Here is a 25311-nt window from a genome sequence, read left to right as displayed (position 1 = left end):
CTAGAAATGCCAATGTAAGCAATAACTAGCCATGGGGGAACTGCTAACAAGAGGAAACCTGAGAATGACAGCATCTCTGAGTCAGGGAAAAGTTGCCTTTGACATCTGGGAGCTGTCCTTGTAGAACAGGTGGGGCTTGGGCTGCTAAGGACAAGCCTGACATACACACAGACATTCCACAAATGCCAGTATCAGACAAGGGCTTCTGTGACCCTGATACATCCAGATAAGGACAAGAATGACCAGGCATGACCAAACATTTTGCTATCTTATCAAATATAGTCCTAGTCAAGTCTTCCCTCCTTCCAGATAAGATTTATTATGATTCCCAATCATACAATGACCTGTTCTTTGGATAGCCTCTTCTTAGAAGATAAAGAATACACATTTTGCCTTACTTATGATGTTAGATGCAATTAAACAACCTAGACATTGTAAATATAAAACAAGCATAATAAAGCTCTAAAATGTGGACAGATGAAACAGACCAGCTAGGTACCTTTGAACCTGAGGAAGAACGTGATGGTTAATTCCCTGGGTTGTCTTTTTGCCTCAGACCAAGGCCTGAAGGAGCCAGCAACCTGGAAATACCAGGAGGAATGGACCAAAAAGAAAAAAATTGCTCCCCACTAATGCTTGTGATGAATGCTCTGACTCCTAGAGCTAAGGTTCCGATGCAGTGACTGTAAGTAAACACTTCCACCCATGCATACTCCTTTTAAATAGTGCTTAAATAACAAGCACGGCCTTTGAAAATAATCCATATCCTTTCTTTGGTTTTTACTTTTGCTAAAATTGTTGAAGAATGGTGGTTTGTTTCATGACTTTTGAGTTCAATGCATATTTCAACAAGATAGATGCAATACAGTTTTCTGGAAAAGATGATTATTTTTAGAAAAAAATGCTTTTCAGATCTTAAATCGTGTTTTACTTAAAGTAAAAGAAAATTCTCAAGAAAGACCTCTTCTTGCTTTAGCCCAAGGGACAGAATACGAGCAGTTAAACAAAACAGAAGACTTTTAGATGTTAGCCACCCCGTTTCAGACATCACAGAAAAGTCTTTAGCTCGGACCCACTCCCACCAGCAAAGGGCAGATAAAGAATCTAGGTACCACATTATGGAAGCATAAGAGAAGACCAACAGAGGAACCAGGTCTTTCATCCCTGCCATCTGTCATGAGTCCTTTTTGCCCAACTTCAATGGAGGTCACGTAGGAAGCAGCATTGGGTGTCCACGCCCATCCTAGCCAGAGTGATATCAGTAGACACCTGGTGGAAAACTTATTCCCACTTTTGCCCCAAAATATCAAGGAGCAACTCACCCACTGAATGTCAGTAGAGCTCTGGTAGGTGGCTACCCACCCGTTACCTGCCAGTGGAAAAAAAAAAATGTGTCTCTTCTACTTAAACACTGTCAGGAAAGGCTGGATAAAACAGATTTTAGTTAACTAATCTTCCTGCAAATGATACAATTCCATTCTTTTCATGGTTGAATAATAATCCATTCTGTATATAGGCCACATTTTCTTCATCCATTCATCCATCAATGGGCACCTATGCTGATTTCATAACTTGGCTATTGTGAATTGTGCCACAGCAAATATGGGTATGCAGTATCTTTGAAGTATGTTCAATTTAACTCTTTTGAATAATTATAGAGGAGTGGTATAGCTGGGTCACTTGGCATCTAAAATAAAATAAGTCAGATTCATAAGCCAAGTGATCTGAATTGTGTTGCAATAAACATGTATATGCAGGTATTTCTGTAGTATGGTTTCTTTATTTCTTTCAGATAAATACCAGTGAGTGGTATATCTAGACCCTACAGTGTTTTAAGCAAAATAAGACATAAGAAAGACAAGTATTTCATGGCTTCTCTCATATGTTGAAGATAGAGGAAGGGGGTAAAAGCTATGTCACAAATATAGAGAGATTAGCTTAGAGGAAGGGATCATGGAGAAGGGAAAGAGGAACCAGTGGGGAGTAAAACCGATCGAATTCTGTTATATGCCTGAGTTGCCACAATGAAATCCACTATGATGCCTAATTAATATGCACCAAAAATAAAAAGCAGGTTTTTAACGAGCCTAATAATATATCTGGACATCCAAAATGTCCAAATTTTAAACAAAAGTGACTTGTTTTATTAAGAAGGAAAGATTTCAACATGAACGAGGAAAGACAATTAACAAACGTTAACAGCAAAATCACAAGTGGGTGGGTGGGAATTTGGATTTCTACTGTGGCCATTAAAAAGAGCTTCAGCAAGTGATTACAAACACTTTGAAACAAATAGAAAAATGTAAAGTCTCAGCAACGAAACTGAAGATAAAGGAAGAAGCAAGTGAAAATTTAAAAGCTAAAATGTATGATAAGCAAAATAAAAAATCTCAATGGATAAAGTTAACGCCAGGCGAGATGAGTGGAATGGTCAGCAAGCACGGCAGGCTACCCTTCCCCTCTTGAGTAGGACCAACTATGTTTGATGGTTGAAGCAAATATTATGGAAACATTGTTGAGAGAGTCTTGCTATGTGTCCAGTGTCCAGGTGGCCTGGATAGCCTGGTGTCAAATGATGCTTCTGCCTCAGCATCCCGGGCAGCTGGGGTCACAGGTGCGTACCACTATGCCAAGATAAATATTATGAATTTTCATGATGTGGATCTGAATTCATGTATCTCAAAAAATTCAAAGCACTATCAAAGAGATGTGTGCGTTGTTGTATTCTTAACAGCATTATCCACAACTGCGAGAGGGTAGAAGTAACCCAAATGCTCATTGACAAATTACTAAATGAAGAAAAGATGGTGTATACATACAACAACATATTAATCAGCCTTAAAAAGGAGATTCTGTTACAGGATACAATATGAAAGATCTTAAGACCAGTGTGTAGAGTGAAATAAACCACTCAGAAAGGCTAAAAATGTTAGGATTCTACTCGATGAAGTACTTAAAATTTAAAAATCATAATAATATAAAGTTATAGGAAACAGGTGTGGTGGCACATGCCTGTAATCCCAGTACTTAGGAAGCTGAGATAGGAGGGTTCCAGGTTCAGTGCCAGCCTCAGCAACTTAGTGAGGCTCTGCTACCAAACAAAAATAAAATAGGGCTGAGTGTGACAAGTTATTTTTGATGATTGAAGCAAATTTTATGCAAATTTTTTAGATAGTCTTGCTATGTCGTCCAGTGTCTAGGTGGCCTGGGAAGTTTGGTATCACATGATTCTTCTGCCCCAGCATTCTGGGCAGCTGGGGTCACAGGTGTGTGCCACCATGCTAAGAGAAATATCTTGTAGCTTGGAGGTAGAATTTCCCTGCATTCAATTTCTAGCACCACTATAAAGGAAAGAAAAGGTAAAAAATTGTAAGGTAGGTACTGATGAATATTTAGTAGATACAGAGTTTCAATGTGCAAGGCAGAAAATTCTAGAGATCTGCTGCACTGGAAATGTGAATACTTAACGTTATTGAACTGTACCCTTGAATATGCTTAAGATGATAAGTTGAATGATATGCATTGGTCAAAAGCTACATAATACAAACAGCTAGAAAAATAAATAGGATATGTACGGGGAAAATTTAGGACAATTGTAACTAAACGATGCCAAAGAGCATTTTTTAAAAAGCAGGCATAGCTCCTATCCTACATTTGATCTGGGAAGATGTTAATATTAGTGGACTGTGAAATGTTCAGTATAGAGAATGTAATATATAGAATAATCACTAAGAATTTCTAGAAAGACATATATATCAAGTCATAGTAGCAAAGACCCACTTCTGGAAGGAGTGGCAACTCCAGGTGTCCAACCTCAGCAGAGCAACATGGCCTGAGGAGATGTCCTGAAAGCCTCAGAAAGTAAAGAAAATCCACTGCATTTTGACAAGAACAGTGATATTCTGTGGCACTTCACCCACCATGCACCCCAACTCAGCATGGCAGAAATGCCATCCTTAATAGACAAGGCAAGGCAGATGGGCAGTCTTCCTCCTCACTCCAGCCAAGGGTTATATGATATCCCCAGGAAGGCGGGCAGAGGGTCCACCCCAGGGAGGCAGGACTAGAGCATCAGCAACTGCCACCCCCCACTTGTACAATAAGGAGGCCATTCTGTGAGAAGGGGGATCAGAAGACACAAAGCAACCGAGAATGTAACTTGGGCCACACTAATCTCCACAAATTGAAAATAACTGGAATCACACTGTTCTCTGATAACAATAAGTCAATACAGAAAGATGACTGGAAAAGTCTCCAAATACATGTAAATAAGCCATGGGGGTGTCTTAACTGAAATAAAATGCATCAAATTAAATTAAAATAAAATATCATAAAAACTCTTAAAATATTAACAAGTAGGATTCAGTAAAATATAGAAATAGTTATATACAAAAACCTAGAGAGTCCAGGAATTTCAGGTTGGTTCACTATGTGAAAGTCAATTAAGGTAATCACCATATTGTAATTTTAAGAAGAAAAATCTTATTAGAAGACAGTGTATATGGAAAAGGCTTTTTGCAAAATTAAACATCCATTACTTCATAAAATTTACAACTATGACTGCTTCCTGCTATGATTCAATCCAGAGCCAAGTTGCTGCCTACACACCTACCTATTATAATAACACCTTTATTTCCCTCTTACTGAGGCGCCCAATGGTTTTCTGTGATATGTGTTCTTTTTTTCACTACAGAGATAATAATCAAGAAGTAGTCATCTCAACTTGTTCAGCTGCTGGTGTGTTCCTGTCTCTGGCTGGAGAGTTCTGACGTTACTTCCTTCTACATAGCCTTGAGACTTCTCATCCTATACATAGCTGACAATTACTCTGCCTCTGAGTCATTTAAAATGTTTTTGTTTAGCTTCAGATGAATAATTTAGAAAATAATATATGTGCCAGTGAAAAATATTCTTGGGCTAGGCATCATGGCACATGCTTGTAATCTCTGTACTTGGGAGCCTGAGACAGAAGGATTGCAGGTTTGAAGCCAGCCTCGAGAACTCAGGGAAGCTTTCCACAACTTAGTGAGAACCCATTTACAAACAAGAAATATTATTGGGCTGGAGGTATAATTTGGAGGTAGAATGCCTCTAGGTTCAATCCTCAGTACACCCCCCAAAAAGGTTTAAAGTTTAATTACCTTATTTTCTTTTTTCAACTTTTATTCTAAGAGAATCAAGAAAATTTTTTAAATTTATTTATTTATTTATTTATTTATTTATTTATTTATTTATTTATTTTTGGTGGTCCTGGGGTTCCTGGAAACTCTTCTACCTCTGGGCTACACTCTCAGACCTATTTTTTATTTTTGGAAACAGGGTCTTTTAAACCAGTGTGGCTGGCTTCTAACCTGCGCGATTCTCCTGTCTCCGCCTCCCAAGTGTGGGGATTACAAGCGTGCGCCACCACGCCCGGTGAGAATCAAGAAAATTTAACTTATTTAATTTTGAAAATAGTACCAATAAAAATTATTATAAGATATTTCTGCATTTTTAGTCTGCACATTGATCCACTAATCTGTGTGAATTAATCAAATATTCTTTTGGAAGACATCAACCTAATTATTAGATGTGGATTTGTGTGTGTATGGGGGGTGCTGGGGATTGAATTGAATCAAGGGGCATTCTACCTCTGAGCTATACTCCCAGCCCATTTTTTATTCTTTATTTTGAAACAGGGTCTCACTAAGTTACCAAAGGCCTCACTAAGTAGTTCAGGCTGGCTGCAAACTCAGATCCTCCTGTCTTAGCTTCCAAAGTACTGGAATTACAAGCTTGCACCACCACGCCTGGCTAGATGTGGTTTTTACTAGGAGACAGATTTAAAGCTTTTTGTTTTAATCTCATCTTTGTTCTTCACCCCATTTTTGAGCTTTTAAAAACACAAAGTTTATAAAAGATTTTGTACAGATGTTTTTGCCTATAATTATATTATGAACATTTTCATTGGTTCAAAGTGTCACACTCTTTCTTAGTCTTATTCAATACAATATGGTCTTTTCCTTGAGGCTGTTAAGCAATTTGCAAATTGAAGATATAAACTCTCCTGGTTGACGGACACTCCAAATAGCAGGTATGGAACCAGAGATGCCTTTATAGGCCCAAAGTAAACACACAGATGTATTTTTGTCAAACATTCTTTCATCCATACAAAGAACAATGCAAATATATCTCTTGGACAAAAAGCTGTCCTATAGCAGAGATATGCATTTATGTATAAAACAGCAACATGCTACTGAATTCCACTATTGTTTTAAACATTCATTCTCTAGAAAACATCCTGGCTTCCGGTCTCATGAAAATGGTGAAAGAAAAAGTAGCCCTGTGTTAGCAAGAGGCTATATGGGGCATCAAGGTATAACTGATCTGTCTATGCCAGCCACATATTTAGAGATAAAATGCCCCCAAAGAGCTCCTTACCTACAGTCATAACTGATGCAGTCAAGTCTCGAGGCTGTAATCTAATCAGTGTAGACCCTTGGTGATGGGTCAGTGGTGTGCCTGGGAAGTATGTCCTCAGGAGTGTGGCCTTAGGGACTGTACTGTTGCCTCTGAATCCTCTTACTTGATGGGTCTCCCTTACTTCTGGCTTCCATGATGTGAGAGCAGAGCCTTACTCTCTCCCTTCCCCTGCCTCCCCTGCCATGCCTGGAGTCCCATAGACCCAACCTGGCAGAATAAACTCCAAGATCTCCAAGAAGCAATGAGCAAATGAATCTTCCTCTAAGCTGTGTGGTTGGTCATTTTGGGTTACATCAGTGGGACTGTTGATGCAGACACCAGTCTTACTGACCAAATTCTGATGGGTTGGTAAAGATATTTGTGGTGGGTACAGGCTTAATCACTCCATGATGCTCTAGAAGTCAGTAGCATTAACTCCACAGCATCTTCAGATTCTTTCCAACTGAGACTTAGGTCAAGACCAAAGCATGTTTTTTTTAAATCCTTTCATCTGTGACTTCATTATAGAAGAAAGAGGACAAGTTGGAATGTGCCCTATCCTTCTACCTAAGAAATACTTAGGAAGCTATGTTGAATTCTTAGCCAAGTCTCATCTCTGAGTCCTCATTAAAACTGTGAGCTTGTAGCTACTTTTTATAAAGGAAATTTTGTACTAGGTTCAGTATAATTAGTCCTGACAAATGGGCTAATCATGACACCGTGCAATTCTGCTATAAGTCCAAACCCCCAGAGCTTTGCTTATTGGTAAAACAAAGGCTTTTGACTTAAAGGGACAATAAATTACCCCAGCAGAATTGGTGGCAAGGTTTTTCAAAACAAAATCACTTAAGTCATATAAGATATTACTAAAAAAGTCTTAAAGAAGGAAATAACAGTGGCTTTGGCACGTAGGAGTAATAAGAAGAAAATTTAGAGGTGCACAAACAGCCAGTGCTGCCCACACATTGAAATAAGAACACAGGGAATGACAGAAAAACTCCCCATTGTCCTTGTAATTCTTACTTCAATGAAGCTTTTCCTCTGACTATGTGTTTTCTTTCCATTTGTCTGTTTTGTCTATGCTTCTACTTGCTTTTACTGGTAACTACTTCTTGGAGGAATCCGTATTCATGCATTACATAGGCTTATCAGTTTTACCTTGTCCTATTCATACACACACTTTAATCTTACCATTCAACACTAACTGGACACAAGTGCTACTGATAGCTGTAGGTTTCTGACATGTAAAGCTACCTATCTTAAACGATGAGCCAGAACAAATGGGAGGCATGCAGTGTGGCACCGAGGATGGTGGTGGTCTTGGTTTCTGCATGGTGGTGCCTGAGTGAGGCTCAAGTAAGCCCAACAGGGACAGCAAGATGGAGGCAATTAAAAGGAAAACCCCACCCAGGACTGAAGCTCTCAAGTGGGATGCCCATGTGCCAGGCTGGGGAATGCTCAGGGCTGCCGACCATGGCTTCTGGAATTCTGCTGTCTTCTTCCCTAGGATGAGTGAGCAGGCTGAGTGAGCAACGGCTTCAATGTCCTCTGGAAGAGTGCTTTCAGCTGTCCACAGGTGCAGTGAGGGGCCGACGCAGTGTCACTCAGGGATCACACATGTTATTCATCTAGACCAGCACAATCCTGTCAGTAGCAGAGCTAGCAAAGACTATGAAAAGGCTGTGGCCAAAGGCTGGAGGTGGGAAATGACCCCACTCATACTGCAGCTACATGTTCTGATAGACCAAGTAAGTGTCTCCAAAACAAGGGGTGGATGGGCTATAACTTTGAGGGAGCATGACAGTGCACTTCAGTGGTCATGGAGCCAGGCAAAGGGGTGTGGCAAGAGCTCCCAGGTGCTACCACCATGCCCTTCTTCCAATGAGATGAGGAGCTTGGAATGAGAGCTGGAACAACATCTAAGGAACAGTGGCCTTAGCCAAGAAACTCTTTGCGGTATACATAAAGTTCTTTGAACAGTAGCGTCTGTTCACTGACAACCCACACAAATAAAATCAGAGAAGGGGTCACTGGGCACACGAGACTGCCGTCCAGGTCACCCAGCCGATGGCACACAGGACTGTCGTCACCATCATAAAGGAAGATGGACACTGGTAAGTGAAAATCCAATTATCTTGGGAAACAGGCCTGCATTTCCTCAGATTCTATTTTGATTGAGGTAGAAAATGGAAGCCAGACCAAAGCCTTGCAGGTGAACTGGATGGACATTAGCAATTTAAGCTCCTGCATCCCCTGGGGACTCACAAAGAATGAATTTCCCACCCAACCAGCCAGCTGCCAAATGACACAGAAGTAGTATGGACCTCCTAAATCTGAATCCTGCAAAAAGAAATTAGCATTTTCACAGAAAACAGTACTTTGGTCAACTATGCTGCAGGGCGGGTCTATAGGCATATCTGTTACTTTCACAAATTTCAATTCATGTTTGTATTCACATGCCAAAATTAGCTTCTATCTGAAAAATAACAAGCACCTAAAAGTATCCCTTTATTAAATTTTAAGTCATGAAACTGTACACAGGAGTGGAGAGAACCACTAATACACAGAATGTTTTACATACAATACTCTTACTCCTGATATCTCCGCATGAGTTTCCTAAGATGGCCACTATATGTTTGTAGAGTGATACATTTATCTTTTAGACTTGTTTGCTAAACAAATCAACCATTATTTTCTCTTCCAAATATTCAAATCCTTTGTTTGAGCTCATTATTCTGCTAGATCACCTGTGGTACCAGCAGGGGAATCTATCAGGAAACACGTACAATTTAGTGGGGCAATGGTTTCTGGCTATTTGCAAGCTCCTCTCATCCTGAAAAAGTTCTTTTTTTTTTTTTTTTTTTGGTGGTACTGGGGTTCCTGGAAGCCCTTGTACTTCTGGGCTACACTCCCAGACCTATTTTTTATACTTTTATTTGGAAACAGGGTCTCTTAAGCCAGCGAGGCTGGCTTCGAACCTGCGCGATCCTCCTGTCTCCGCCTCCCAAGCATGGGATTACAAACGTGCGCCATTACGCCCGGCCTGAAAAAGTTCTTATTCTTCAAGGCAACACTAGTGTTATCCTTTCTTTTTTTGCAGAAGAGAAAACTGAGTCTTGGACAGGTGAGAAGATGTTTCTAAGATGACATGTTCTGAGTGCAGACTTAGTATTGAAATTCAGTTAGAGTGGATTCAGAGTTTATGTTTTCAAACTTCCTGTTGTAGGTTTCCTTTACAATACAATGCAAGCCAGGCTTGGTGGCACATGCCCGTAATCCCAGTACCTGGGAGTCTGAGATAGGAGTCTTTCAGGTTTGAGGACAGCCTCAGAAACTTAGTGAAAGCTTATTTCAAAATAAAAAAATAAAAGGGCTGAGGTATAGCTCAGGGATTCAATTCCCCAGTAACAAAAAAAGAAAAAATAATAATACAATGCAACATGAAAAATAACACCATGGAGCAAAATCAGGGTATTCCATAAGTAAATGGCTGCTACATAATCTAGTCTCTGGGGAGGAGGACAAGTTCTTAAAAAGGTCTTTCTGCATGGGATGGCACAAATGATTAGGAGCCCAGGGATGATGAGAGTTAAGCAGGTGGGTTGGGAGGATACAGAGTACATGGGATTGTGGGGTGACATGCCAAGATGAGTGTTATAGCTCATTCAGTACAGGACCTCAAGGGTTTTTTTAGATGTGGGTCACTCCTAGAACATTCTTAAATGTTCTAGACCATTCTAGAATGTTGCATTTGATAGAAGTCACCTTTAGCTGTTTTGAAGCTAATACCAGGATTACTTGCCATTGAAATTCATGAGCAAAGACAACTGTAAACCTCAGTTTGCCATCTGTATACTGAGAGAGAAGCCTCACTATTGTAAAGTGTAATAATATCATACAAAGAGCATATAAAGTAATGAATGCTTGTAAGCCTCTTAAGCATGAGAACAGTCTAGAGAAATGCATGTTAGAATATTCTGGAGATATAAAATACTTGCCAGAGCTCTACATCTCACCAATAATGTCACTAATTTTATAGGTAGTTGTGGAGGTCAGATTTCCACTATTGTAACAAATACCTTCAAAAATCAACTTATAAAGATAAAAGGTCATTTGTTTATTTGTTTGCTGTGGGCCTAGGAGGTTGATCCTGGGGACACTCTGCCTCTGACCTACTCCCCCAGAGCTAATTTTTATTTTTTCATTTTAAAACAGTGTCTCATTAAGTTCAGAGGGCCTTGCCAAGTTTCACAATGCACAGGTTGGCTGTGAACCTGAGATCCTCATCCTTCCAAACCCAGGATTATACCCTGGGTAGCAGGCTTATGTTTGCACACAGCTTTAGAGGTCCCAGCCCATGTTTGGTCGACTGGAAAGGCAGCTTGCCATGGCATACGTGTACGGTGGACAGAACCCGTCACTTAGGATCAAGGAGAAACAGGAGGGAGGGAAAGGGCCTGGGTCCTAGTCTCCACGTGGGCACACCTCCAGTGACCTAAAGACCGCCACTAAGCCCCGCTCCCAAAGGTGCCATTCTCCGTCCAAAGCGTCTCTTTAGGAACCAACTCCTTAACCTGTGGGTCTGTGGGTACAGTCAGGCCCAATAGCCTTATATATGTATTTTTCAGTACTGGGGGCTAAACCTAGGGACATTTTACCTCTTAGCTAAGCCCCAACCCCCTTTTATTTTTGTTTCAAAGCAGGATCTCTATAGGTTGCCGAGAGTCTCCTATATTGTGGAGACTGTCCTCGAGCCAGCAATCCTCCTGACTCAGCTTCCAAAGTACAGAGATTACTGAGATCACCAGGCCTATAGCAATATGCTTTAAGTGTCATATTCCCTACATCAATATATATATTTTAGACTTCCTCTGATTTAATAACTGGAAGTAATAATGTAACTCCACGGTGGATAAAAGGAGGTAAAACATCTGTGCCAGCAAATACACCAAACAATGAGGTGTTAAGATCACAGTCCTATCTGGACTAGAGAAAGTACCACCTAGGATGTTAACTTTTCCTAGATAGGAAGTGATGTCATTAAGAAAACCCTTAGCTTCACAGAGAGCGTCCACTCAGCTGTAGGTCACAGTGGGTGCACTGCTGTGGGAAGAGCCTGTCACTGTCAATATCCTCACTGCTGCAGTTCAAAACCGCTGACCACACAACTTAGAGGAAGGGAGATTTATCTGCTCACAGATTGTTAGCAGGGTCTGCAGAGCTCAAGGCATGAAGGCAGGAAGTGAAAGCAGAGAGAGAGAGCAGGGGAAGGAGAAGACCTTCTATAACCCGAGGCCATGCCCCGGGAGCCCTCTTTAGCAAACCCTGCCTTAAACATTACTTGTTTCCATGAGGGCCAGGGGCGTCTAAATACAAATCGCCATAGACACGAAGCCTTTGCAGAGTAGCCCCCATCTATGAGTAAAGACACTGGCACACACCCTACCTTGCTCAAACTGTAGAATGAGAACTAAGAGCCATAATATGCTATTATGTATAAATATTGCTGTCACCTATACTAAGTGCTATAATTTATTCAGGTCCCAGGGTAGAAGTAATTGATTAAATGCAATTTTAAAAGAACAGATATTTTCAGATATGCTTTCTGTCACAGAATTTTAATTTTCTTAGTGGATGAGCAGTTCATTAGACCAAGTATAGGTTTTTCTACATTTCTTCTCTGAATTAGAGATCAAGGATGACTCACAGCTGGGGTTGGAAGATTTTTTTTTTTACTCAGTCTTCTGAACGAAGATTTGTTGCTATTTTTAGAACAATTACCCTCAAACCCAGACTGATTTATTACTCAGATTGCATTCAGACAAATAAGACAGAAAGTCAGGAAGAAGCCACTTTGAGACGTTCTCAGAGAGGAGCTATTTTAAACCTATATTTCAATGTATATTCAAGATATAAATTTCATCCTCTGTCCCTTTCAAAGCATGTCTCTTTGAATAAAATGCTGGCAGCTGATTTAATGGGCTATTTGCTAAGGAAAGCCAATATGTAAATATTTCAATTCTCCCACACAGAAAGTACATTAAGGCAATAATAATAGATAATATTCCTATTCATAGGTGGCAATTATGCACTTGGCATATGCTAGTTCACTTAAATACACACACACACACACACACACACACACACACACACACACATGAAGGAGAAGGCAATTTGCTTCTCATTGAGGGGAACAGTGCACAGATATGTCACAGGAAAGCCCACGGGTTGCTAGCTCTGACCCCAGCACTGGGACCCCCGAGTCTGTGCTTACTCTTTTCAGTGGACAGTCAGAGAATACCTCAAAAGAATTACACTCAGAAAACTATAGAGAAACCAGTAGAATAGGGAAAGGGGGTTGGGAGAGAGAGGAAAAACAAGGTCTGATGAAGGAAACCATTAGAATAATGCTGTGTCCATAAACGAAGGTGAAAATACCAATCTCACTAACATGTGGGGGCAGGAGGGACGGGGTGGAATGCAGGGGAAACACCCCAAGCGAGGTGCGCGAGTATGTGCGAATCACTTTGACCTTAATATGGTGCATAATTACAGTACACCGATAAAAGTATAATTTAAAATTTAAAGTTTGAAACAAATTAATGGACATCAAATGTGCACATCAAGCCATGTAGCTTTTGCCATCTGTTGAAGCACAGCTCTTCTTCCAACTGCTTTGACTATGTCAACCCAGCTCTTTGATGGATCCTGCTGCGGGGCCTGAAATGAGGTAGGCAGAAGGTAAACAACTACTAGTACAATTAATCTTGGCTCCCAGGCCTCTGACTGGATGCCATCCTCAGATGCCAGGGCATCTCAAATAGGACTTCTTGGCTACCGGCCCCTGCTAGGGTCACTCGGAGCCCGCCCTCCTGCCCTAGGCTTGTCACGAGTATGTCTATTTCAAGCTCACTCCACATGTCTGGCCCCTTGTCACAAAGCTTGCTCCAACAGATTCACACCCAGGACAGCCCAAATTGGACACATGGACCCAGGTTCAAGTGGCCATTTGGGGTAGCCTTGATATGGCAAAGAAATAGTGGGCTCACTTGCAGATATCTTCAAAGGTAGAGGCAGGAGGGGAAACAGCTTGCATTAAGGTCATGACAGTCCCTTCCTCCCTTTATTCCCTGTAGTATGAATATATTGCTATTTGTCTTTATTTGATTTGCTAGTTTGTTAGATATAAAATCCTGTTTCTTTTCACATGCTGAATTCCATTGTCTTTTGATTAGCATATTCCTGATGAAAAGTCAGATGTCAGTGTTAATTTTGCCTTTGTGAAGCTGATGCATGCTTTTTCTCTGGGTGCTCCAAGATGTATTTTCTGCCTTTTGCCTTCATCTTTGAAAGGCGATGAGGATTCCTGAATATATAGTTAGGCACAAAATGTCCCCTAAAGATCTCATTTGTTAATGTTTGGAGTTGATGCAACTGAGTCATTAGGGTTTTAATTTTAGCAGTAGATAAATCCATCTGGGTGGTGGCCTGGAGCAGTTGGTGTGGCTTGAGGGAGTGGACCCCTGGGGTGCGGCCTTGGGTATTATATTGGGTTCCTCCTCCTCCTCCTCCTCCTCCTCCTCCTCCTCCTCCTCCTCCTCCTCCTTCTTCTCTCTCTCTTCTCTCTTCTCTCTTCTCTCTTCTCTCTTCTCTCTTCTCTCTTCTCTCTTCTCTCTTCTCTCTTCTCTCTTCTCTCTTCTCTCTCTCTCTCTCTCTCTCTCTCTCTCTCTCTCTCTTGCTTTCTGGCCTCCATGATGTGCTCTCTCTCTCCACCTCCTGCCAAAACACATACCCTGATATCCATGTTCCCTGGCCTCACACAGACTGAGCCTAAAACTATGAGAAAATCCATCTTATTTCCTCTAAGTTTTGTGGTCAGTCTTTAGATTATAGATGTAAGAATGCTGATGGGTACAAAGAATGTGTGATTTCATGCTTTCCACCCATTAGGACTGTTCTGAGCCATTATTCCCCTATATATTGATTCTAATTCATTCTCTATGACTTCCATTTCTGGGAACCTAATTACACTTGGCTTTATGTTTTTTCCTTACTAATTACGCTTATGTGGGAACTTTATATAACATACCATATATTCATTACATTCTTAATTTTTAATTTTTTCTTTAGTACTTCAGATGTGATATTTTCTATTTATTATTTATACAATTAATGGGTCATTCTTTCTCCTTTACTTATTTAAAATTATTTTTGCATTACTGCTTAAAAATCTGAAATTTTCTTTTAACATTTTTACTTGTTTCTTTTTTCTTTTCATAAATTCCTATCCTCTGGAGAAATTATCCCTATTTTATTTTTCATTTTCCTCTATTCTCTTTAAAATATTAGTTACTTCCATTCTAGAGTCCTTGTTGGCTGACTTCAATATCGTCTTCAGCCATGGGGTCTCCTCTTCTCCATAATATTTCCCTTGGGTTTTTGTCTTTTGGCAATAGCACAAATTCGTATGGAAAACTTTAAGAGAAAATGTTATTGCCTTTCAGAGGGGATTCGCATTTTTACTTCTCAGTCATTAGATTCTGAGCTAATCGCCTTCATACAATCAGTATGGAGTAACTGCAGGCTGAGCTTCAGTTTTTATTCTAGGCTCTGTAGACCCCTCCTGGGGTTCTAACCAAGAGCTCGATGTGTTCACAACAGCCCTTTCTCGGGTTGCACACTCAACGATGATCCTGGGGTGGGCAACAACGGCAGATTCTGACTTCCAGGCATATTTGCCTGCTTTCTTTCTTCCTCTCCTCACAGTTTCAGAATTCAGGAGATGTCTGAAGTACACAGTTTAATTTTAATGCCCTTTTCACAGAGATAATGGCTTATGGGACCTCTGACCATGGAATTTCTCTAATGTTCGAATCCAAAGCAATCACTCTTCACAACAGTATTATTTCCAAACTCTTAACCCTGATTGTTTGATTCACATTCTCTTTCTAGATCTCAGAAAATGCTGAAGGACCAAGCTGTGGTGGGATGTGGAGTCCCCTCTGTGCAGTGGCGTCTCCTTCTCCTGGGGCTTGTCCTTTCAAGGGGTGTGGCCTCCGCACCCAGCTGATGGCTGATGTCTTCAAATCCATTCCGTTGTACTTCCTCTCTGTTGGCGTGCGGAAGCTACTCAATCGTGACTGGAGGAGGACTTCACTATGCATCATGGATTCCTTTTTAAAGACACATTTTTATCATTTGAGAACATTGTTAGATTTATGGAAAAAATGTGAAGATACTAGTAAATTCCCATATACCCTATAGCCAGTTTCCCCTATTGTTAACGTATTTTATAGGTATGGTCCATGTATTACAGTCAACCAATATGAATACATAATTACTAAAACCTACACGCTATTCATATTTCCTCTGTTCTTTGCCATCATGTCCTTTTTCTGTCCCAAGATCTCAATCAGGATCCCGCATTGGCTTTAGGAGCTGTTTTTCCTCAGGCTCCTCTTGGATGTGACATTTCCTCAGTTTCCCCGTGTTTGTGATGACCTTGAAGGTTTCAAGCAGTATCTTCCCGGTGTTGAGTGCTTCAGCACTGGCACTGTTGACTGTGATCGCTGCACTGAGACAGCGCTTGCTAGAAATCTCCACTGTGAGTTTTTCTCCCTCTTGTTCACACTGTACTCTGTGGAGGAAAGTTACCTGTGCAGCCCATACATAGGGAGCGGGGATTATGCTCTATCTCATTAGTGGCATAATATCTGCATAAATTATTGGAACTTTTGCACGAGAGCTTTGTTTATTTTCTTCCACTTACATATGTATGTATTCAATCATTTATTTATGTCTGTGGACTCATGAATATTTATCTTTATGCCTAGGTTTAATTCAATACTGCTGTATTTATCATGCTGCTTGCATTTTCAGCTTTGATGACTGTGAGGTGTTTTAGTTGGCTCCCGTGTCCCTTTGTTATGCCCCTCGCACTCTGTCTGTATGTATGAAGTGAGTGTTTTAGCGTTCTTACTTTAGGGAACCATAAGAGGCTTCAAGCTCATTTTGCAAATTTCATATCATCGCTCTAATGGTTTGGATTCAGATGTTTCTCTAGCCCTCATAGGAAGAAGGTAGCGACATTGAAAGTGGGGCTTGGTTATTAAGGCGGAGTCCCTGAGGGTGTGGTCTTAGAGATTATATGGTTCCTCCTCCTGCTGCTCTCTCTTTCTGGCTTCCAAGCTTCATGACGCGAGGAACGGAGCCCGTGTGCTAGTTTTCTGTCTGCTTTCTGCCATTCTGCCCATGCCCTTAGATCCACAGACCCAGGCTTCACACGGACCAAACCTGGAATATCCAATAAATTATGAGCAAATAAATATTCATTGCTCTAAGTTGTGTGGCCAGGTCTTTTGGACGATAGAAGTCAGAACTGTGACCGAGACACTAATCTATAACAAGTCACTTCCTCAGCAGGCCCTGATTCCTTCTATTGAGCATGGTTTTAGAATCCAAGGTCTGGATGCCGGTGTACTTATTGGTCCTGGGGTATCATCACCTTTGGGACTTCTCAGCTGACAATCACCCCTGAGGAATAGATGAGGAAGGCCTAGAAACTGTGTAGGAACTGGTCAAGAGTGTCAGTATGATAACACAGTGCACTGTTAAGCGAGTAAAAAATCTTAATAGGAATATTTTCTTCTTTATTGGCTGTGTTGCCATAGGACTGTGATTTTTATACCAAGCACCAGCTATAGTCATTAACTTGGCCTGGCCTAGTGGCTTCCAAACTGCTGATCTTTGGGCTTCCCTGGAGGGCTTGCGCAATGCAGATCCCTGGTCTTTAGCCCAACATATTCTGATTCAGAAGGTTAGAAGTCAGGCCCAGGAACCAGGTAAGACCAGGCTGCTAGAACCTAGTTAACACTGACTTGCAGCCCACTTCCTCAGAGTGAATGCAATCCTGGGTGGGAGAAGGATCTGACACCTGCAATTCACTAGAGAATCCAAGAAAAAAGAAAGTCTCTCTTCTAAGTACAATTGAAATACTGCTCCCCGGAGTGTGATGCACTCCCCAAGTTACTGCTGTGGGTTGACTGTGCCCTTGCAGATGTGAGAGTCCTAACCCCAGTGCCCATGTGTGTGATCTCATTTGGAAACAGAATCTTTGTGAGTGATCAAGCTAATGTGTGGTCACTGGGGAGGGCTTAGCCAATATGACTAGTGTCCTGATGAAGAGGAGAAATTCAGACACAGACACATCTAGAGGGAAGACAGTGTGGGAGCACAGAGCAAATGCCATCTATGAGCCAAGGAGAAAAGCCTGAAACAGGCCTTGGAGGCACCAACCCTGTCCCCTCCTTGATCTCCGACTTCCAACTCCAGAACTCACAGTGCATTCTATTTTCAGGTACCCCCATTGGTGATACTGTTGCTCCAGCCCCAGGACACAAACACTGTTACTCATGTTTCCTAACAGTCCTTAGACATTTCTTATTATATCAAAGTTTCTGAGTAAAATAAATAATCTTTTTATGTTTTTATTGCCCCAACAGAAAAAAGTAGGGCCAGTCCAATAAAAGTGACTGTTTGGGGGCATTCCCAAAAGATAACTAGGGCAAACATATGACAGGGGAGAGGACATGGTGAGGCAGGCTGCTCAGAGCACTTGATGCTGGAGGCTCATGATTCTGGGGTTTTTCAAATGTTTCCATTTCAAACGTAAGTATCCTAATAGAACATTAACATATACTTACAACCATGGAGTTAAGAATAGCTATCATTCAAAGCTGATGATTGGGAAGCCCATGGAGAAACAGTAATCACAATGGTTTCAGTCTCCTTGGAAGGAGAGAATTAGGTAGGTATACTGGCTCCTCATATATGTGGATGCACAGCACAGATCCAGCCAATAGATCAGAAGTATCCGTAAAAACACTGTATCTGTGCTGAACATGTACAGACTCTGTTTTGTCACTGTTTCCTCATACTGTGTGGTATAACAACTACTTTCATAGCATTTACATTGCACTCAGTTTTAGAAGTACTACAGAGATGGCTTAATGACTTCAAGAAGAACTGGAGATGGTGGTGCACACTGGTAATCGCCACACTTGGGAGATTACTTGGGAGGCTGAGACAAACGGATGGCAGGTTTGAGGCCAGTCTCAGCAAATTAGAAAATCCCTAAGACACTTTGTGAGATGCTTCTAAAAATAAAAGAGGGCTAGGGCTGCAGCTCACAAGTAGACACCTCTGGTTTTAATCTCTGATATAAAAAATAAGTAAATTAATACATAAATAAAGCATATGGGAGGATGGGTATAGGTTGCATGTAAATTCTGTGACATTTTTATAAGAGACTTCAGTATGCAGAGATGTAAGTGCCTGTGGAGGTTCTGAAGCCACTTCCCTAAGGATTTTAAGGGACAACTGTGTGACATACCATTGCCATCATCATGATTTTTCTTTTTTGGTGGTACTGGGGTTCCTGGAAGCCCTCCTACCTCTGGGCTACACTCCCAGACCTATTTTTATATTTTTATTTGGAAACAGGGTCTCTTAAGCCAGCGCGGCTGGCTTCGAACCAGCACGATCCTCCTGTCTCCACCTCCCAAGCACGGGGATTACAAGTGTGCGCCACCACACCCGGCCGATCATCATGATTTTGAGTTGGGAGACTGAAAACAAAGAATATCACTAGTCTACAAACAAGTGTTGATCTGACAGGGATCCTCTGAAATGTCAACAGAACACAGATGGCCCTCTGCCGTGTGAAGATGGTGGCCACACTTAGCAAGCAACTGCTTTGTGAATATTCCTTAGGTGGGCCTAACAGTTGGCACCTTGCTTGGTGCTAGATATGGCCAGGAAAACATACACACAAGGACACATCAGACCGAGTGCTACGTGATTTCCGGTTTGCAGCTTCCAGCTGCCCTCTGCTGTTGTTCCCTGCATCTTCAGTCCATGCCCTGCTGCACTCCACACACGGGAAGCACACACGTCGTGCCTGCCGCTTCATCCCGCAAGTGTTCGCATGACCGGAGGTTGGAGTTTCCTCTAGGAAAACTGGGATTTGGGTAAATGCATAAACAAATGGCGATGGATTCTTTTATGTGTGCATGTGTGTGTTGCTGAGGATTCAACCCAGGAGTACTCTACCTCTGAGCTATACCTCCAGCCCTATTTTATTTTTTACTTTGAAACAGGGTCTCATTAAGTTGTTGAGGTCTTCACTAAGTTGTTGAGGCTGATCTTGAATCTGTGATTCTGTCTCAGCTCCCCAAGTACTAGGATTAGAGGTGTGTACCATCAAACCCTGCAACAAAATCGTTTTGTTTTCTTAAAAACAGATGATGATAAATCTTGTCAACAAGGCAAAGTCAGGAAACTATCATAAAGTTTCATCTGGGTTGTAGGAGCAATTCCTCTTTATTATATTAGTCAGGTCTGGACCTATGTCTCATTAACCTGAAATTCTAACAGAGAAGAGGGTGCTATCTTGGAATTCCCTTGGTAAAGAGGAGAGTATCAGGTCGGTTTTCAGTTTTCCCCAAACTGAAATGGTATTTCTAAGTTTTTTCTAGGGATCTTACAATGATGTTGTGAAGCTCAGAATGCTAATAGAAAAGGTATTTAACAATATGACACCCACTAAGTTGTGCTGATCTTCAGGGTATGAAAGCCAACTATTTTTACTGGTAGAGACAGTTTTTTCAGTGAAAGGCTATTATATATATATAATTGAAGATGCAAAAAGACAAGAATGTGACCACCAAAAAAGAAAACAACCTAAAATGGTGCTGTAGTTTGAATCGTCCATGTGTTCAAGGCTCCTTCCCTAGCGTGGCTCTCTTGGGAGGGTGTGGAACCTTTGAGAGGCGGGACTCAGTGAGGGGTCCTCAGGTCACTGGGGACGTGCCCTTGAAGGGGACCTTGGGACTCTAGTCAGCTCCTCCTTTCTCTTTCGCTCCCCAGCCACTAGAAGAGCACTTTCCCTCCCATGTGCTGCAGTTATGATGTGCTGCCAACAAGAAAGAGTAAAAAACATTTTTTTGAGAACTGTATGTTTTTAAGTCAATGCTTACCTGCAGATGTGGTCACAATTTCCGTGGTGTTTCGGAGGCCCATGAAGTCAAACTGATACAGGCGCCATGACTTCTGATCAGCTGCCTCAACTGAGTTTTTTCTCCATCTATAAATCATTTCTTCTTTCGGATAACCATCTAAAAATATAGGATGAACATCAGCACTTGGAGGCATAGGTTTGTAAACCATGAAAGTCGAATTGTAATTCTGATCACGTAATAAGACTTAAAATATTAGGTCCTGTTTGTTCTCCAAAGTTTCCTTAAGAGACACAGAACTCTAAAAGCACAAGGAGAGATGCCACCTGAACCTGCTGCCCATCGCCATGACTTCAAAGAGGTCCTGAGCCAGGAGTGTGGCCATGTTGGTATTAATGCAGCAAATGGGGGACCAGAGACTTTAGCTCTTTAACTGGGGGAGCCATGGCTACACTTAGCCTTTCAAGAGTGGAGACACTGGTCAGCATGTCACTGCCTCCCAGACATGGACTCCTTCCCACAAAGATCTAACTCCACGGCCCACCTCCATCACACTCTCTGCCCTCTCCCAGCATTTAGTGCACCCAGAACCCAGGAATGACAGCTTTGATGAGGCAGCAATGCCAGGGTTCAAGAGATCACTGGTCCCAAGTGGGTGCCTGCTGTGCTTTGGATGTGGGCGTCTCTCCTGGGCAATGTACCATTGCCATCATCATGATTTTGAGTTGGGAGACCCTCTGCAACTCAGTGAGACGCTGTTTCAAAATAAAGAATAAAAAATAGGGCTGGGGGTGTAGCTCGGAGGTAGAGCGCCCCTGGGCTCCATCCCCAGACCCGCAAAAACCAACAGCAACAACCAAAAGCATCAGTGCACACGATGCAAACGTGCTTGAGCAGACAGGTTGATGAGCAGCAGAGCATCTGATCAGTTAGGGAAACGCGAAGGATGAAATGCCTTCTTGGTTTCCCCTCTTTCTGCCTGAAGCTGTTAGCGTGGCACCTTCATTCAGACTCTGAAATAGGATAAAGGCATGCCTCCTGACTTCAGTGTATTGCCTTGTGAAATTACTACCAACATAGCGGGGTTGCTCCTCTCCCCTGACTTGATGATGTGAGCTCCAGGCACTCAGACTTGGCCTGAAGCTTTTCTATGTAGTCATGCAGTGTTTGACTTGGCCATTACCATTGTCCCAGTGGATTTCTATCTTCAACCAGCCGACACAATTAAAAAAGGCATTCTATGCTATGATTCTTTTAAATTATGCACTTAAAAATAAATTTACTGACATATAATTAAAAGAAATGAAACTCACAGACATTTTATGAGCACAATTCTGCCGCTTTTACATCTCAAAGTGGCGTGACCATTCCCAATTCAGAACACGTTTATCATTCCAAGATAAAACCCCAGACCCATGAGCTCTCACTCCCTACCCTACATTTCAAATCCACTCAAATCTCAGCTAGTCCTTGACAACCACTAATGCGTCTTCTGTTTGCAAAGGCTTGCCTGTTCTGCATGTTTTACATAAATGGAATCATACAACATGCAACCTTTTGTAATCAACTTTTTTTTCCCTTAACACAATGCGTCTAAGGTTATCTTTGCTCTTTGGAGGAAATTCTGTGAAATACTTCTTATACCGGAGAATTTGGAGTCAGAGTCAGCAAGGAGACTTCAAGGCAAAACAGCAAAGAGCACAGCGCAGAAGTGGATAAACCCCAAAGCCAACAGCAGCAAGCACACGCTCACCGCTGCGGCTCCGTCTGCACCGCAGGAGGGGCTGGTGCAGGTTTGAGTGGTTAGACAACTCTTCCGACTGTTGTTTCCTCTTCTCTGCCTTCTGTGTTGTATCTTCGATATTCTGAACTCTAAAATTTTTATCACCCATTTCTATATTTACCTTTATACTTATATTTAAGTAGTACATTCTTCAAACATTTTCAAACAGCTATTTATTTTTATAATAATAATGATGATGATATTGTTATTATTGTCATCATTGAAGCAGGGTCTTGCTATTGAGCCCAGGCTGGCCCTGGACTCTTGGGCTCAAATATTCATCCCCCTCATATTTCACAGTAGCCTGGACCACAGGCATACATCAACATGCAGGACGTTCCTTGTGGTTTAATATTTAATTTGTTAATCATTTTAAAATTATTTTGGTCAGGACCTTTCTTTCTGACTGTTCATTATGAGTTTGTGTGGACACGTGCCTGTGTGTGTACTATTACCAAATACTATTTGCCAATTTCTTTTTTAAAGAGAAAATGCCTGTGGCTAGGAAAGTGAAGTTTTCATATAAGCAAAGGTAATTACTTATCTTGTCTGTAAATCTGTCTGGCTTCACATTGCATCATCTGTAGGAAAATGGATAGAATTTGAGACTATTATGCTAAGTGAGATTAGCCAGTCTCGGAAAGTGAGTAGTTGTGTTTTCACTCATATCTGGAAACTAGATAGAAGACGGGCAGCAAAAGAGACCTCAGATAATGGAGCGATGAAGGGGTTAGAGAAGAGAAAGCTCAGGGAAGGAGGGGGAAAGGGCATGTAATGAAAGGAACCGTTTACATGATGCCATATATGTATGTATGTGAAATTATCAGAACCAACTGAATGATATGTACAGAGAGGGTGACGGGTGGGGTGGGATTCAGAGGAAAGCACACCAAGTATTGTGTCCTGTATATTCCTATCATTCTTAAACTCAGTATGATGTGTAATTACAACCAACTGAGAGATGTATAAGAAAAAAAGAAAAACTCTAATATATACAAAAGAAAGACTTTAACCCTTGTATATCGGCTTAATCTTTTTCATGTTTCTATCATAAAATGCCTAAGATTGTGTGCATTATAATGAAAAGAGGTTTATTTATCTAACAGTTCCAGAGGTTCAGAAACATCATGTGCTGTCATTGGTTCTGAGCAGGGAACTCCTTCCAGCATCACCTGACAGTCTGCATGTGAGGGCTATGAGCAGAGCAGGTGGAGGACATCATGTCACGGGGCAAACACGCAAAGGCAGTTCTAGGAAAGCAAACCTGTGTCTAGCATCCCTCAAGGTCCCAGCCCAGTGAGATGAAGGGCCCGTCCTCCTCTCAAAGGCCGCACTCCTGACGCTGCTGCGTTGGGTACTCAGCCTCAACCTAGCTTCGGTCGGACAAGTCCTACCCAAACTCTCAGCACACACCTTCCGCATGGACTCGATAGATGTCCTAGCTTTCCGTAAGACAGAGGCATATGATCTCTAACCAGCAGTTTCTGGCACGCATCCTGAGACATAGCCAGGACCTAAAGTATAAGTTTGTGAATAAGATTCAATAGATATCCCAGAAAATCTGTAATCACAGTTACAGATTATTTTGGAAACCTGATAAATCTTACTTATTTCTCACCTGACTTGTTAAATTTGCCTGTGGTTGAAACATGAGAATCATTTCTGGCTTTTGTAGATAATAATGAAATATGAAATTAATTGTCAAAAGAATTAAGAAAACAACTGTTCAATTGGCTTATTCTATTGAGTAGTTTATTAATTAAATAAAATATCACTGATTTATGGACCAGGCATTTGAAGTTTCAGTGACTGATCAAATTTGTCAGAAAGGCCAAAGTTGCCTTCTTCTAACACAATCAGATTCAACAAACAACACCATTTTAAGAGGAGAGAATCTTTCATCTCTAAAAAAAAAGTTTCACTTTTCTGCTTCTAATTCTTACAGATAGATGTATTGCTCTCATTTTTCTGTAGTTTCACATGTTTTCAAAGCGATGTAGGCTTTACAGAGGAAAAGTAGAAGGTCATAAAAAGAGGGCATGTAAGAGGAAACACCAGGTGCAAGTGGGTATACGAAGAATTCTACCAAAATGGGAACAAATCAGATACTATCAGTGCTACTTCATCCAGTCCAGAAAGTGGAAAATGGAAACCATTATGCAATTCTATTTTACACAGTGAGTATAACAATGATTGAGATACAACCTGATAATGAATGTACAAGGGGAGCAATTTCACTGGAAAATGTTAACACAAAACCCCACATAAATGATAGTTAATAGAATCCATCAGCACTTTATTTTTAATACATTAGGATATAATAGGATTTACGCAGGAATGGAAGAGAATAAATTCATGAATATAATGAATTCGTGTCCATTGAAGGTAAAAGGCATTTGATAAAGTACAGTATGCATTTGAGTTAAGTAAGCCAGAGTTTAATATTTCATAGATAGACAGGCCTGAAGGCAATAATAGGAAACATTAGGAAACTTTTTTTCCTCTTAAAATTTAGAATAAGTTACTATCTATTACCTTTATTGTTATCATTATATTATATATATTATTTAATAGATTATAGAAAAATAAATGCATAAAACAACTAGAGGCAATCAGATTAAAAGATATATTTATGTATCCAGAAGACAAATAAAATTATTAAATGAAAACATTAGAACAAATAATATTGTAACTGGTCATAAAATATTGGAAATAAACTTATAACATGCGGATTGTATAAAAGGAAGTCGATGCACTACTGGGCCAAATATAGATTAAACAAGTAGAAACACATATGATATTCTTATATAATTTAAAGGTATCGATTCTACCCAAGTCAAATTATAAATTTAATCTGATCTTGATAAGAGCGCTATTAGATATTTTTCTGTTTCTGGAGAAATTGGTTGTAAATTTCGGCTGGAGGGCCAGGGGAAGTAAAATGAAGGGTGGCTTTTCATACCTTCTTATATATTACAAAGACTGTGCCTTAAAAGTCAATGCATCAAGTATGACTAACCAAAGAAGCGTGACAGAAGCAACTTCTCCCAGCTTTGGTTCCTGATGAACACA

The 25311-nt window shown here is 41.0% G+C and overlaps 1 protein-coding gene across 2 annotated transcripts in view; it reads right to left on the bottom strand.

Annotated features, from left to right (window-relative positions):
• The window catches only part of GABRG3 (gamma-aminobutyric acid type A receptor subunit gamma3), a gene marked incomplete at both ends in the record, with an annotated part of 582744 nt that overhangs the window by 37931 nt on the left and 519502 nt on the right, over window positions 1-25311 (bottom strand). For both annotated transcript variants that reach the window (XM_080693035.1, XM_080693036.1), the window contains one exon: window positions 20478-20615. In XM_080693035.1, coding sequence (XP_080549161.1) covers window positions 20478-20615 — 138 coding nt within the window. The remainder of the gene's footprint in view (window positions 1-20477; window positions 20616-25311) is intronic.

The sequence above is a fragment of the Muscardinus avellanarius genome (assembly GCF_963383645.1).
Source record: "Muscardinus avellanarius genome assembly, chromosome: 3".
Classification (NCBI taxonomy): domain Eukaryota; kingdom Metazoa; phylum Chordata; class Mammalia; order Rodentia; family Gliridae; genus Muscardinus; species Muscardinus avellanarius.
This window is presented reverse-complemented; position numbering and strand designations above follow the sequence as displayed.